Raw genomic sequence first — 17,045 nt, forward strand, 5'->3', positions numbered from 1 at the left:
TATTACTGATAATGTATCCGATTAACCAGAATTGTGGTCCCAGATGTTGTCTACATCTACAAATTCACTGGCATCGCCAAAACAATAAAATAATTGCAATAATGTACCCCTTCCGGGCCCATGATGGACTCAAGTAAACTTTGCACTCCATACATGTTCTCAGGTTCACCTTGTACTTTATGCGTGCAAATATTTCATTTTGTCCATTGCGTAAATAAGCTTATGTCAGGAACTAAATTGACGCCGAGTGAAAACCACTTTCCTTTTCAGAGTTTTGATTTCTTCATGTTCCGCCGATAACTCATCGAGAATTCGATTAAATGAATAAAATCAAATTAATAAAACTTTCTATGAGTAAAATCACGAGACCAATACTAAAGTTACCGTTGGCCATTGTTTTAGATACTAGTATCACATGATCGAATCAAATCTTCTTTGAATGTCTCTGCGCACGCTTCTCAGAATATTTATTTTGGGATATTTGCAAATCTGGAGCTGATTTCGTATATTGTGACCACGACGGATGTTTCAAGTTTTCCAGATTTCAACACCTATATGTACCGTAGAGTGAACGTGTCAAAACTTTGCACTAGAGGAATTGAGACAGGAGATAAACAATCGAGGAAAATACGATAAGAATATTACAGGTTCTTTGAGTACACAGAAATTCCTTGTCGAAAAATGTAAGAAATTCTGTTCGATTCAATTGAAATAATTCTAGACTGAGATTTAAAAAGAAAAAACGAGTACAAAGGTGATACACTTTCATGGCTTTTGGACGTAATAAAAATGTACAATGACTAGGCTTTGATGCCTCGGTAAAATCACAGGAGAAAGTGCTGTAGACATCGATGTTTGTAGTAACTTCACGCCTCATGCTTTATCAGTCAGAATTCTTGGCGTTTTCTGCAAATTTGAAATTCCTTCGAATCCCAGCTTCATGGAGTACCACGTGTTGGCATGCAGTGGTGATGAAGTTCACGTAGTATGGTCGGCTTTCATGATGACACCACGCAGACGCGTTGTGACCCTATATCATAATATGAACTCCGATTATGGTAAGCCACGTTTTAATACAGCATGTATGTGGAGTTTTCAAAGGTGTAACTCGGCGTCGAATGCATATTTAAGGGCTCATGCATCACACATGGCTAAATTCTACAAAGTGAACACCAATTTTAAGTAAAAATGAGAATACCGACATTTTCTTCTACAACCCTCAGTCGCTGAAACTGCCACGAAAGATTTGTATCGTTGGTCTCGCAGTACGTTCGTGCATATAACGGGGAAGGGTAGTTTACATGTAAATTTCCCGAGATAAAGCACGATCAAACATTCATGTCCCCCGGGGGTTATCATTCATAATGAACCCGTGTGAACTCGATCGCCATACGGATGTAGGCAAGGACCCTGGTTTCCAGGCGTCGCAGTATTTAACTGTAAATGTCAGCTCGTTGATCCCAAATCATAAATTCAAATGTGAAAAAACAATACAAACAGAAAAGCAAGCAAGCAAACTCTAATTCTTTTTTTTAGGGTCTAAGGCTCAAGTGGCTACCTCTGGTTACAGTAGAGGACGCCACGACATGCACTAGAAACCCAACAAGTCAACAAGTAGCATATGTTCCCCATATGTTCACATCAAATTGGTTGGTCATAACGAAACATGAGCAGTGATAATGTTAAGCCCGTAATCACTGAGGTTTATTGTATCCATTTCCCTCACTGAACTGTACAGTGTTTATTTTTACACACACGCACGCGGCATCATCCTTCGGACACTCACACCGACTATACTATTACACACATATCAGGAAAACGAGGCATACAGATTACACTTAGACTAATTAGGCCTATAGGTAAAAATTGTTGCAAATTTACTCCCAACCAGTCAACAATATCGAATATAAGTGACTGAAATATAGAAATCCTTGCGCAAAAGATGGGTATATGAATAAAATTAGTGTGAAGGATGAACGTTTCGGATTCTGATCGTCGTTTTATCCCTACGTACCTGTGGACTTTAAAGGCACAACACCCGGGGCACAACACTGTACGCACACCGTTGCTCGAGTGAGCGATCGATCGGCCACAGTAGTAAAGGCTAACAAAGTTTGCCAGTGTGCATAAACGGGTCTTACGATATCAAGCCCATATTTTGCGCCGCCCTCGATCGATAGCATTTCGACAAGTATGGTAGGATAATAAAAGGTAGGCCCTATAGGCCTACGTGCTAGACTTTGATATCAAAGCAAGACTTCTGAACCGCTTTGTTTCCAACTAAGAGAGAGAGAGAGAGAGAGAGAGAGAGAGAGAGAGAGAGAGAGAGAGAGAGAGAGAGAGAGAGAGATGCAGCCTTGCTAAATATCCTGAAACTGGCAACATTAGCCTAATCCTCGAGCAGCTGCAGAATTACGTCTAACTGATGAGAGCAACATCAAAATAAATTTATCGTCGGTCACTTTTTTTGAATCTGTGTTCATCAGGTACTCCATCTTCTCTTCCGAATATGTTGAAAAATTAAGTCATTTCATTTCAACAAAATATCATTTAAGAATATTCGGCATTTCCGAGATATCAGATTTGACAATTTTAACTTAGTCATGTTGGTACTAGCGTCCTCGGAGTCAAATGCACGGAGACCCCGAACCCCAGCACGATCCCCACCGCCCCAGTCATGCCTTTTAAAAATATGTTTACCAAGGTGTTCTTCGGGAATCACAAAATTTGTCATAAACATACTCTTGCATTAATTTGATGCTATCTTGTGTGTTTGTACAATTTGCTAGCATCAAACAACGACAAGAAAAATGCCCCATCTGCAAGTACAAGTAAACACATACAAGAGTTTGAAGGCCGGCGCGCGTTTTGTCGTATGTACGAGCTGACAAACAAGAATTTTATTTTGAATTGCCCTTTCACTGGTTGATGACATGCTACACTGCACCGCATCTGTAGTATAGGATATATTGCCATACTACGCGCACGTGTCAACAAACACGGTGTACAGCGAACCAACTCGGGGCGTCAACACTGCTGCGTCTTCTCGCAGGACCCATGTTTGTGTGATTTTCAGACACTAGGAAGCGCGAAAGTTGTCAAGATGGAGCGGAAGCTGACTGGAGCCGATATTGGGGTGGTTGTGGCGTACTTCGTCTGCGTGATAGCCGTCGGTTTATTTGTAAGTATGGGATACGGGCGTTCATGAAACGACATATCGAGTCGACCCTCTTCAGAAGCCTTGAAAGGCGGGTCTAGAGCGCCGTCGCATAAGAAATTTCTGGAACGTAGACGTGCAGACGGTATATAGGACAAACGTTGGCATTGTTGCAATCGGTAGTATTTACATCTTTGTTAGCCTCTTTTCACTATCGCCCAAGATTGTCAGCCGCATCTCGTTGTCATTGGTTAACCAAATAATATGTCTCGACAAAAATAGCACAATGAATGAGAAATGTTATTAAACAGGCGTCCAATCTGGTATCCATGTGCCTTATACTATAACGGACGAATGTGTCAGTGACTCTCGGAGTCGCTGCACTGTCGGCACTTAGAGCGTCGCCGGGCGTAGATGTCAAGTTTATGTCTCTCTGAGGAACACGAACAGGACTACATTCTTAGAATGCAACCACAGGACTGTGTTAGAATGCAACTAGTATTACTGAGTCCTAGTCAATATGGCATTGTGATGACGTGCATGTCTTTGTTCAAAATTGTTGTGGGTTTGTTTTCATTTCAACTTGTTTGCTTCGGTTGGTGTCCTGCATATATGGCGAGCTTATTATCGCTACATTTTAGTTTGTTAGATTCCCAACGTTTCGTCCCGAACCTTTTCCACGTTTTGGACATGATATTTGGCCTTGGTTAGGCCATGGGAAGGGACGTGGGTGGAGGGACGGTGGTTAGGCCATGGGATGGGAAGGGCCTTCGGTGTTTTCACTGTCGCACTGTCACAGTGAGAGCGTATGAAAATACTTCATTTGCGTACACAGACTTTAATAGCGGGTCATTGAGGGTCAATGCCACTATGGATGTGGCCATCGCAAGGAAGGTTGTGTTTTCGTTGTAAAACTCGTTGCTGATGCTGGTACACGCGATCGACCGTACACGCCAGGGCTTGGCTATGATTGGCCATGATTTGTACGAAGCATTGTCTCTTCCATATTTTAATTTTTCCTGCGTCTCAAAAGCATAATGCAGTGATGATGGTTATGTAATTGGGATGTGGATGAGAAAATCCCGCACGTATTGATGAGAGCGTGTGCATTGTACATCATCATCACGTTGTACTTCCACGTCACCGACTTTCCCTGTGTCGTGTGTTTATAAATGGTCAAATATTGGTTAAAAATAAGTAAGAAATCTGATACAACACTGACTCGTGAGGCTTATGATCTGGGTTGTCAACTGGACAATGCACATACAGATAATTGGGTGTCAGGAATTAAACAATCGTTGCTGCTCGTAAATATTGGAGATGCCATGAATGTAAAGATAGAAAATGACAAACAGTTTAAAACTAATTTCAATGTAAAAGTTAAACAGCTATTTGAAAAATGTGCATTTGAATTGATTCATGATGATACCAGACAGGGCACCATAAAAATAAACTTCGCACATACAGAGAGTTGAAAAAAGATTTCTCTCTCGAAAGCTACCTTCATGTATAAAAAACCCAGATCACAGATCAGCCCTGTGCAAGTTACGCATTAGTGCACAATACTACACATAGAAACAGGTAGATATAGAAACCTTGATGTCATAGACAGAGCATGCCCAATTTGCCAAAACAAACAAGTAGAAGATGAGATACATTTTCTTTTTCATTGCAAAGGATACACGGACATTAGACATGATTTTTTCAGTAAACTAAACATTTGTAAAAACGCATTCAGAGGCACACAAGACCTTGTAAGCATCTTTTCAAGGACAGATAAAGCATCACTATGTGAATTGGGAAAATACATACATACATGTTTTAAACTCAGACAAGACAAAATGAAAAAGGCAAAGTAAACTATTTATGAACCTTTAATATGTTGACCTCATGTATAGATATTTATATTTATATATATATTATATATACTCTTTCATTGTTGTTTTTGCAAAACCTTTATTGTACTTTATGATCAAGATCCAACTGGATACGATTTCAATAAAGGCTTACTTACTTACTTATAAACAAATGGAAAACGTTCACACGATATTCCACCCACCGCTCACTGTTGCTGAGTCACGGTCCGGACCGTGATGGTGTGTACGACCTTACACAATCACATAAAGGTGTTTTATTTTGTCTTTTTCTAAAGGCAAAATAGCACTTGTAATTGCACAATGCAGGGGTTCGAACACGTGGGCACAGTGTAGTCCAATAGAGGGACTGTGACGTGGGTAAGCCCGCACAAAAGTACACGTTCGCGCATACACGGTCCCTCTGCTATGCTGTGGCGCATAATATGATCTGCTGGGCCGGCTGCTACATGTATGTTGGCGGGAAACGATTTCACTTTGTATGCACTGCTCTGCAGTGCATCTTGGGAGTTCTTTTCTGAATGAAACCCTCCACCTCAGGCCTATAGCTTCTCATATTACCAAAGGCTAATTAGACATATTTGTTTTAACTGTTAACAGAGTTAAGCGTTTAGAAAAAAACAAACGTTACAAGTGGTATCGAAGTAAGGAATATAAACTGAATTCTATTATTACCAACGATTTCATACACAGGCAAAAGGTCGAAATGGAATTTTCCATTGTGACCCCAGCAAAGTTGATCCAATGATACTTGAGGCCATGTCATTTTCTATTCTTGTTTATCCATCTTGAGTTTGCAGCACTTTACTATGATATAATTGTCCATAAATATTTAACAAAATCTCGAACTTTTCAAATGTTTGTCAGCAATATACCTGTTTGTGCTTACTTCTGTTGGTAAGTCAGATTTCTTAGTGGGATGGGCTGTCACTGTTCCCAGGGTCCAATTTAGTTGAAGTTAAATGAACAGGACATTAAATTAAAAATGATCAATTCTGTTATTATTGTTTTGGGTTTTGCTAAGTGTAAGAGAAGTATTATGTGTTTCTGTTAACAAGCTCCAAAGAAAAGGGTTGGTCGGTTGAACTTTTATTTGTATTTTTATTTTGATGGGACTCATAAAAACAGGAACGTTTGGCAATATCATGTGTGATTTTCGAAAATGAGAAGAAAGGATAGAGTTTGGTCACCTCAGGCACACTCATGAGTCGACTGTATTCAATTGGTGTAGTCTGCAAGTAATATATTTTACTTACTGACGATAGTCTTTGTTTTGCATGATTATTTTGAGACATGTTCATGTTCTTGCCAAGCTTTGATTTACTTATAAGTAACTGAAACGCCCCACTTAAAGGGACAAAGTCGGCAATTTTTCATGAATTTTGTTTGGGACGAGATACGACTTGTATTGTTTGACATGTTGAAAGATACTGAATGAATTAGTGACCATGCATATATTCGACCCCGGTTTTCGACACGATACGTTAAACCATCGCGAAAATGAATTAATGGTCATGACCATTAATTCATTTTCGCGATGGTTTCATTTAATTTGTCTAAAACCGGGGTCAAATATATGCATGGTCACCCATTTATTCAGTGTCTTTCGACATGTCAAACAATATAAGTAGTATCTTGCATCAAACAAAATTCCTGAATGGCTGACTTTGTCCCTTTAATTGTAGTCTGACTGAGCTCTGATTGGAGGCAGATACGATATACTGTTACAATTTCCTGAAATTAGAGCATTGACGCTGTTCCGGTAGCTTGAATTTTGTTTTGTGAAACTAATTTATAATAAAAATAAAAAAAAGTTTGATTGACACCTTATGCATTTTGTCCCCAAAATGTGTGAAATGACTCCCCAAAATAAACCGCAGTGGGACTCAGTGTCTCCTGAATGAAAACTGCTAGCTGCAACACTGATGATGATAGAAATTTTGTTTTTAAGTTCTTTTCTGTTTCACCACAACTATACTTAAGACCCCGACAACCCTTTGAGCAGGTTGGCAGTTTTTTCTTATCTGGGTATGGCTATCAACGGGTGAGCAATATTTCATACTTACTCTACTTGAAGTAGTCAACTTGGAAAAGGAAATTGGCAGGCAGGGAATTTGATTCTGTTGTTTTAGGGAGTGAAAAGCATTTGATAATGAAAGACTGAGAAGTAGTGGGGACTTTTGGGACTTTTGTGTTGTGGAATATGTAGGGGGAGGTTTAAGCAGGGAGAGTGAGAGGGACAGCAGGGAAATTTCCCGGTGGTGAACAGTGAAAAGGGAAAATACTTGGTAGAAGGGGAAAATTTTCGAAACGTAGTGGGAGGGTAGTTAAAAACAAACTGCAATTTTCCCTTCCAACTTTTAAGTTTGTTTAAGATACTTTAAAAATTTCATACTCATAAAACTTAATCCCTCTGGTTGCAATTTTTCAAGTCAGCCACTTGACTGTCCCTTGATTTGTTGCACTATTTGTTGCACCAATTGAACCATCAAAGAGAAAATTTAACCTACAGGATAACAACAAAAATTTCTTTCTGGCCTAAAAGTGGAAGTGAATTTAGGATTATATGCCACAAGATTTTGCTGGATCAGAATGCACATATAGAGGAATTTAATATGCAATTATGCAAATAATTTACACCTAACACCTTGATGTAGATTCCAATGGTCTGGCTCGTCCTCCCTTGCGAAAATCCTGACACTGAGCATTAAAACGTCAATTTAATCCTAAAACGAGAAATGAAGTCAAGATGTAACAAAAACATGAATAATGACAAGAAAAATTGCAGAAGTTTCTTTTCGCACGCTTATAGTTTTAAACAACTTTGAAAAGAGAATTTGCAGCTACAAACAACAAACCTTTGGTTTTCTGGTCTTACTGTGAGTGTTCTGGTATATAATCATAGAAAATATAGTTATATAATGTATTGATCAAAAGGAAATTCTCAAAATTTTTGAAGGCGTTTAGGATATTGACCCAGGCAATTGTCAGAATGCGTGCTTGTAGCATGTGATTCTCATTACATACCATCATGTATAATGCCCATAACCCATCAATGAAACGCCATTCTTTATGGATATGTATCATGGCTTCCATAATAAGCGCTGTTGCATAAACTTTGCGGCAGGAATGTGGCAGAAATTCCTGCACAACCTTGTGGTATACTCATTTTGTATACTTTAAAGGCAATCGCCTTTCATTGAAGCTGGTATGTGCATGACTGATGATGCTGTGTCAAATTTTAGTACACATATACGCGTGGCTGACAGTTTTTCAGACATGCACTCAGATTTTTACAGTACTTTTCTGATCTGATGTTTTCATGTACTCATTTTGAAGCCTGTTGAAATTTTCACAACTTGATTTTTTTTGTGAAATCTAAATTTGTTACCATTAAGTTTACAAGCTTAATCCCTCTACTTATTGAGGTTTAACGCAGAGTTGCACAGTGACTATTTTGAATTTCAGAAATAGGTAAATATTAGATTGCGTGTTTCTCTATAACCCCAAACTATGAATATGGACTCCTGATGGTATTCTTGACTCTAGGTAATGATTGAAAGTTTTCTTTGCATAAGCAAAACTTTAGAAGTTTCAATTTTGAGATGCGAACTACCTTACAAGGCCAGCAGCTGTATACTTCTGATAAATTTTTTTACCACTATTTTTAATTTTAAGAATTCAGTTTCTTGTTCTACAACCCAAATGTATGTAGAGATACACAGTATTCAGCTTGTCAACTCAGCCTGCACATGTTTAGACTGCATTTTTATCATTGACAGATGAATGGTACAGACTAGAATTTAAATATGAACAATACGTGATACATTCCATATTGGTGTAGTGGCCCTGGATTACAAGCTAAATAGTGGTTGTTTCAACATGCTTTTTGGAGTAGAACAAAAACTTGCAGTTGCCATAAGAAACAAAAAAGTGAAAAATCCCCCAAAGTTGCAATTACTGGCCCTTTAATCTACCAATTTGATGTGTTGTTCCGTGAGGCAGGTGAATGTGTTAGCCCCGTTAAAGATATGTGAGGATAATAGAGTGGATGATCGACCCTTGAAAATATGTGTAGACTGTATCATTAGAATATCGGCAAATGCACCTCATTCATAAGAAATCCATCACATAATCTGCCCAATACTTACGATTAATAATGATCCAATCAATTAATGGTTACTCGTTTGCGAATGTTAACGGCTTGTCATATGATGTATCTAACTAAAAGTTTTCCTACATGAATTAGACATTATTGCCAAATATTATATTTGTTCCCACAACTTAACAAATCGTGCAAGTTAGTACACACGATGAGGGTAGGAACAAATTAAAATGGCATGTGAAATTCACAAAGGAAAATGAAAACATATCCTTGCCTCAGTGAGGAAGGAAAGTCTATTGTATTGTAAGATATGTCAATGGCTCTTGAGTGACTATTAAGATTCATTCCATAGAGGTGATGTCAGGCTTCAGTATAAATAGACACTGAAATCTTGGACAAATGCCCAACACTGCAATTTAAAATACGGTGATTGACCCAAAATGGTTTGCATAATGCATATTCAGCTTATTTCTGAGTGACAATAAGTGCCTGAGATGTTTGTATAGGAACCCAGTTAAGTGACCCGTATTAAGTGAACCAGCCATTTGAATTAAAGCCTCTTCTCTTCACCATACCTTCTGTTATGTTCCCTTTTTACTGGCCTTATTATGGTATGCTGGCAATGGCCAGTATACATTGATGTGAGAAAAGTTACAATCAAAATGTAAACATGATTCTGCCTCTTGCTGACACTGCCCTCAATAGCTGTCAACAAAAGACATTTCAAACATTTATGGGGACTATTAAAGTCCGTATTGGCTGTTTTTCTCTTTCTCTTTTACTCTAAGGCGTCACTCATACAAATTGCTAAGGTATATGTACCTCAAAGGTAAAAGACTTAAAAACTCCTAAATGAAACTTTTCACAATTCTCTTAACCAATCAAGATTGAAAATCAGGGGTCACCATGTAGTTTTAAAAAGTGAGTCTGAATCCGGGGTCTGTATTTCTCTACCCGAAGAGCATTCTACCTTATAATTCTTTTCCATCAAGTTTTCTAACTATGAAAGTAGGGGCCCCTGCCAACTAACAAGTCAATTTTTGTAGGGAATGTTATCACAAACTATTCTATCATCAGTGACTTGAACCATTGGCAAATTTTTATGAAAGTGATTTGCAGTTTGCTTCATGAAACAGTTTGTGAGGAGAAAATCCGAAACACTGCTGTAACTTTGAACATGCATATAGTGAACATCGTCGTAACCATGCGCCCCTTTACGACAACAGCTTGAAACTACCCGCAAAGGTTGATTTGTGTGTAGGTCTGCAGAGCGGAAATTATTCTCTGGCTCACGAGAATGATAGTGATCATTGTGATATGGATATGAGTGTGATGAGTGTGGTGATTCTCAAACACACACATCCTTTGTCGTAGATAATATTGTGCGTTTTCTTCTTTGGATGACAAAATACAAACTCGTCCCCTATCCTTTGCAAAGATCATAGGACATGACCTGGCCTTCACCTTTCTTTTCTGTGTCTTTAAGCAATTGAGGCATCTTTTTAATACCTGGACGGACATTACAATGTTAGTTGGAACCAATCCAGCTTGATTGTGCACTGGAATCTTTCAAAGAGGAAAAAGCAGGTTGAACAATAAGACAAAAATAGCCTGTTTTTATCAGTGGGCCAGACGGACCCATATTTTTTGAGAAAGTGAACTTCACAGAGTAAAAATTTTGCTGTACTGCTCGTTGTCATGGCAATCGCAAAGTATTTCAAACATTGTCTAGCTAAGTTGCCATGACAGAGAAACTCGTTCTCTTCATAAAAAATTCTCAGGGGTCATTTGGTCACTCTTTGCTAAATCTTGCCAGAAACTTCTTAACGCTTCAGTGGCTGGGACAGAAAGTAAATAAGGCCATGCAGGTGTTGACACTGTGTGATGTAAAGGGATTTGGGGACAGAGAGCTTTTGTTTATTTTACTATTCTATAACAACCAGCTACTACCTAAGTACCTGGCCTAGGGTATGCATTCTGTGAAAGAAGGGTTTATTGTTTTCAGTCAAGTCGAATTGTACACGTAATATGCTAATTTTCATCTACTCATTTTTCACTTTGCATGAAGGTTTATAGCCCAGGTGTACAAGATATGCCACCGGTTATGTTATTAGCATCTATTCATAGTATGCAATCCTTTTATCAAGTGTTGATTTATGACTGAATCGAGATATGTTTAGGAAAAAAGAGAAAGCAACGGATTTATTACTTCTCAAATTACTGCATTCATTATTAGGTGTCAGAAAATCCATCATCATGATTATAGTTTTGGATCGGTCAGAAGTGAGCTTTAATTTTCACCTTTTTTTGTCAGCCTCGAGATATTCTTTGAAATTATTACCATAACCATGACATATACCTGCCTTGTAGAGAAAATGGAATTAATGCGCACAACACCATAGAGGTGTAGTAGTGAGAGTGTGTTCATGACTACAAGGAATTCTCTTTTCCTTCTTTTGTACACTTTGAAGCTTTTTTTCCCATGTAAAAAATTCCACAATGTCGTTATCTGTTGTGAACATGTATGATTTTAGAATTTCCTGGTTCTAATCTACTGACTTGGTAAGGAATGTCAATTTCTGTCCTCAGTTCAAAGGTAAAAATGGTGCAGCTCTGTTGGAGGTATTTATTGGAAATACAACCCGAACTGACCTGAACTGAGTTTAAAAAAACCCCCACCTATTAGCCATTAACTCCGAGGAGACACCATTGTTTTGCGTGCGAGTCATGTCATCACATCAACTCAAGCGTGATTGTAATTCTCATCAAAACAGCTGTAATTATTTCATGTCTTCAGAAAGCAAACTTTGCACTCGTTAGCATCTGATTAGTAGTGGTTGTCTTGTTTCCATCTTTCAAATTTTTTACAATAAAATGAGATTTTCAAAAAGCTGTGCATTGCATGTCATGCAGAGCCTTTGCACTTGCTAGAATCAGACAGGTCGTCTTGTCATCAGTATTGTTGAAGAACTCAAAAAAGTGACTTGCAAGTAGGAACTCTACCAAAAAAACGCAGATCATCCATGTAGCCAACACGAACACGAAGTGTCTGTTACCGGCTACCAAAATCTATGAAAAATAGTAAAGAATGAGCTACAAAATCACTATCAGTTTTAAGTTGAAGGTAGAATAAGTCTGTGCCTTTGTATAAAATACTATAAAAATAGTAGAAAGTGAGCAACCAGCTGAAAGTTAGTCGAGGAGACCTTTACCGCATATCATTTGCATCTCATTGTCGGCTACATGGACTGTGTGCCAAAAAACCCCCACGGTCTGACCTTTGAACTCTGTGTGTGGGTATTGTGTATCATTATGGCCATAAAGTTGAGTTGCACTAGTCATATATAATCATTATAATGGTAAAATGATGTTTGGGAAGTTGCACTTAGTGGTTTGAAGTACTGGTCTGTTTCTTTGAAGTTATACCAGAGAGTTTCCTGAAACAAAGTTGGTTGTTGGTTCAGTTGATGAGTGTTGTCCTTCCCTTGGTGTGTACAGAGTCAGTCATGCTTTAAGCAAGGGACCATGATCTCAGGAGGGTCATGGTCATGCAAATTTATTTTTCACATTCCTAAGTTTGGCAACTTTTATACAGATTTGATAGACTGCTATACTTTTTGCCAAATTTAAACATGTTTTTTTTTCGCTGCTGATCTACCGTACGTGTGGACATTTTTTCAAGAATCAGCATGGCTGCAAAATTTTTCAGTTACAGTAGCAATATCTGCTTGGAACATTCTGTTCCCACATTTAACCACCCCTTCCAAGATCTTTTGGTCAGCCTCCTTTATCATGTGTTTCCTTCAAATTCTCAGGTTTTTAAAAAGATTTTTCCCCCCAAAATTTGTGATAGTGCCTGATAAAGTTTTGAAAGTTGTAGGCCCTCATATGTATATCTGATATAAATGTTACTAACAATAATTATTTTAGCATTTTCAATAAAACAAAAATTGGTTGAATTGCGCTAATGTGAATGTCAATGTCATTGTAGAAGTCTGAATTGATTTTCACAAATTCCATAACTTTTAAGATGTCTGCAGTCTTTGGGTTGATGAAAGAGGGCATTGTCCCGGGAAAGTTACAGCAAACATGGCATGCAAGCAAGACATTAAATCAAGCCTCTCTCATTTACCTTTACCAAATTTTGATGGCTTAGTAACCTTTGTTTTACGTTTAGTCTGATGGCAACGGTTATAGAAAGATTGGTTCAACTTATCTTCTCGTAAACAATTTTAACAAAAAAACTTTGTTTAGGAATGAATTCCTCACTTTTACATTTAAATTTGATTTTTGAACTTTTGCTGTGTACATAATAGTGGTAGGATAACAGGTAGCTGGGCTTGGGTCAACTCAAACTGAATGCCATACAAACAACCCCTGGCTCTGGTGTCAGTGACATTTTGGAAATTTATACCGGTACTAGCTGCCACTGTACAAGAGCGGACTTTACTCTGTCCAACAATAGAGTGTACTTTCAAAGCCCACAGTTTGGTAGGACCAGTTTGATTAATTACAAATAAAAATTTCTGGCCTTAAAATGCATGAAACACTGGAGAGTTATACTGTACTGTCATAAAGTCATAAATTTGTCCAAGCTTTTTCTAAGTTTTGGAACTATAAGAGTGTCGTTACTTTTGAAATAATTCTAGGAGCAAATATTCCAGAAGAATCTCATTTTTGCATTTCTAAACACAAAGAGGGCATTTTTGGGAAAAGAATGTGAATTTTCCTAATAAATCCAAATTATTGAATATATGGCAGTTTCCTAAATTTAGTAAATATATGAAGATTGATCGGCAGGTGTCGCATGAAACTAACCTTAAGTCAAAGGTTCTACAATCAGTTGAGTTAACCATCCCATGATATTCTGTCATTTCTATATAAAAATGTTTTCAAGTGTCTTAAACCCCCTCCCCAATTTCAATTCTATATTGTCATTTCGTGGTGCAGTGAGCTGTTCTGCTGTGAACATTTTAGCCTGTTTTGAAGTACCCTTCCCTGTCTCCAATTTCTAAGCCAAAGAGACTCGACCAAAAGTCAATGTAGTGAATGTTTCAGAAGTTTTTACAGGCCATTTCTTGCACAAAAAATGCAATCAAAGGCAAATTGCAAAAAGGGAATTTCCGTTTGTACTGCTTAAATAAAATTCTGTAAACTCTTGTTTACATTACAGGCCATGTGCAGGTCCAACAGAGGCACTGTTACTGGTTACTTCTTAGCTGGAAGAACTATGCCTTTCTGGATGGTGAGTATGACAGTTATATTATACCGTAATTATGGACATGCCTATTATTTCACTCACAGCTTTTAATCTCCTCAGCTAAGGGCCAGTATGATGATTTATTTTTCTGCTTTTGTTTTTCTACTCCCCAAAGCATATTGAGATATACAGTATTCAGCTTGGCAACTCAGCATGTACATTGTACAGACTGCATTGTCATTGTCCGAATTCAAACTAGAATTCAATTGTAAACAATAACAGTACATTTTATATGCAGAAAACTAAATATTAGGGGTTTCAAACAAACTAAATATTAGGCGTTTCAATGTGCTTTAGGGAGTAGAACAAGAAATTGTATGTGACATACAAAACAAAAATACTATAAAAAAATCATCAAAAGTTACAGAATATTGTCCCTTGAAGTCAATCACTGCAAAATGGGTGAACTCAGTGAATACCTTTTGCTGTTAAGCAGATAAAATTTGCATCACAGACTGATGACATTATCCATTGCTGTATATGGCTGTTTTGGTGGTGGCCATCATGTCCAAAAAGAGAAACAGGACTTGATGTGTGGAATATGGACTTTGTTCATTTTCATAAGTCAGTAAACAACTATTGCTAAAAATATTTGAAGTGTGTACGTAGCAACTTTATTGCCTTTAAAGTCAACATACCGCAAACAATAAATCTAGAAAACTCATGTGGAGCTATATTTGCTGCTGGGTTGCTCCTGTTTCATTCATTCATCTTCATCTGCTGAAGCAATAAATTTTAGTTCCCAGCCAAATATGTTGCATCCACAGCAATCTTTCCCGCTAATTTTACTTCTTTCTTTCATTATTTGTTCTGTTTATTTTTTCTCTTTATTTGCGCTCATTTCCTATACATTTCCTATCTATTTCCTATCTATTTCCTGTCCATCAAAGGTTCAGGTGATTCGTATGTAATTTTTCACTCATCCAATGAAACCATATTGATGATGATAGATGAACGCACACTGCAGGAGAATGAACTTCCATTCAATTTGCCTGTATGTTTAAATATTTGCTTAATTATGAAATATGAGCTGCTATATGGAGTCTCCATGTGCTAGGCACTGAACCATACGCGAGTCAGCGTCAATCCACATCATATTGCTGGTGATATTTATAATTGACAAGACTACAGTCCTATTCAGTGTTACGCCATACTTCTATTCAACACTGCTGTTGGCCAGAATGCTAATTACTACCAATGTACCGATTACGACCAACAGGCAACAATCCATCGGCAATCTGTTGCTGTGACTGCTGGTGAGAGGCTTTCTGAAAAAACAGCTTGACCGCAATCATGAATGTTTCAAAGTCCAATGAAAGACATTTGCATCGTAAATTTTGAGCTCAGTGGTTTCTCATATTAAAACATAAAAAAATCTGACATTTAGAAATCCCCATGAATGTTACAACAAACACAAAAATAAGTCAAAACATAAGTTATAAATTACAAATACAGGAAATTAATCCTTTGCTTGTCCAATGGCAGTAAAGGGAAAATAGCTTTGACTGTTGACCTTTTCACTATTTCTATTCTAGAATGCAAGTACATTCTTCTCCTCATACAGTACGGCTGAAATATGAAATAGTATGTGGCCAGATCAACAAATTGCATAGCGTTCAATATGCAATATGTTGCTGTTGACAAATGAATTCTCTAGTACCGTAGGACTGAAATTCCCTTTCTGAGTCATATCTGTCATATGCGCTTCGAAAGTGAAAGACTTAAACATTTGCCCAAATAACTTTCCTCAAGGAATCTTTCAACCGTTCTCTTTCAAAATCAAGAATAAAAATTGGGGTCACAGTGCAAATTTTGGTACTAGAGACACAAATTACCCAAGATTTACCGATATTTGAAATTCAAAATGGCTGCCATCCTCCCTATGTTAATTAACTCTATGGAGAAAAATACAATTTTCAATTTTCGAAAAATTAATCACATGAAAAGTTTTCTTACACCAAGAGCTTGTCAAAACAGTCTGTATATGTGTAATATGCGTTGTTGCTGATATTCATCGTCAACAACAGCTCATAAATAAACACCAGTCTATTATATTGAGAAGTCAAATACTGGACATTTCAGCCTGCTTTAGGAAGAGAGAAATAAGAATACTAGTTAAAGCAACTATCAAAACACCGAAATTTAAAGGTACTGGTTCTGTTGTTTTAACAAGGTAAAGGGACTGTATGTAAAAATGAAATGGTCATTTTTGGGAAATATGAATCCAATGCAAATAAAGAAAATTCTAATAAAGAAAAACATTATGTCTATTTTTAAATAAAGAATATGAATCATACAGACAATGATTGAAATGGACTATTTTCCTACCTGTACGGTAGAGTAAACAAAATCTGAGAGCCATGTTTTAATTACTTTCTCAGTGTGTAAAGGACTACATGAGCGTTGAGAAACTTATCAACAGCTTCAAGAACAATGCATGACCTCATTCATATAACAATGTAAATGACCAAACGCAGTGATTCAAGTATCAAATTACTACAGTGAGAAAAAAGTTGCAAAGTAGTAAGACATAAAACAAACACACAGTAAGTATAGCAATAGTCCTTGATTTAGTTTCAAAAACCTGCTAAGAATAGTTCTCAAAAGGAAACACTCCACAAGTTTTGTAATCAGTGCTTCCAAAACAGA

At 37.4% G+C, this 17,045-nt stretch overlaps 2 protein-coding genes across 3 annotated transcripts in view; one reads left to right on the forward strand and one right to left on the reverse strand.

The window, feature by feature from the left end:
* LOC139148120 (reticulocyte-binding protein homolog 2a-like) overlaps positions 1-17,045 on the reverse strand; it is a 581,355-nt gene that overhangs the window by 35,321 nt on the left and 528,989 nt on the right. The window lies entirely within an intron of this gene.
* Positions 2,960-17,045, forward strand: part of LOC139148114 (sodium/myo-inositol cotransporter-like) — a 35,151-nt gene continuing 21,065 nt past the window's right edge. Inside the window, exons 1-2 of one of the 2 annotated variants that reach the window (XM_070719412.1) lie at positions 2,960-3,181; positions 14,310-14,381. In XM_070719412.1, coding sequence (XP_070575513.1) covers positions 3,104-3,181; positions 14,310-14,381 — 150 coding nt within the window. In that variant the 5' untranslated portion in view covers positions 2,960-3,103. The remainder of the gene's footprint in view (positions 3,182-14,309; positions 14,382-17,045) is intronic. The other variant, XR_011555879.1, reaches the window with a different exon arrangement.

Source organism: Ptychodera flava, chromosome 13, assembly GCF_041260155.1.
Source record: "Ptychodera flava strain L36383 chromosome 13, AS_Pfla_20210202, whole genome shotgun sequence".
NCBI classification, from domain to species: domain Eukaryota; kingdom Metazoa; phylum Hemichordata; class Enteropneusta; family Ptychoderidae; genus Ptychodera; species Ptychodera flava.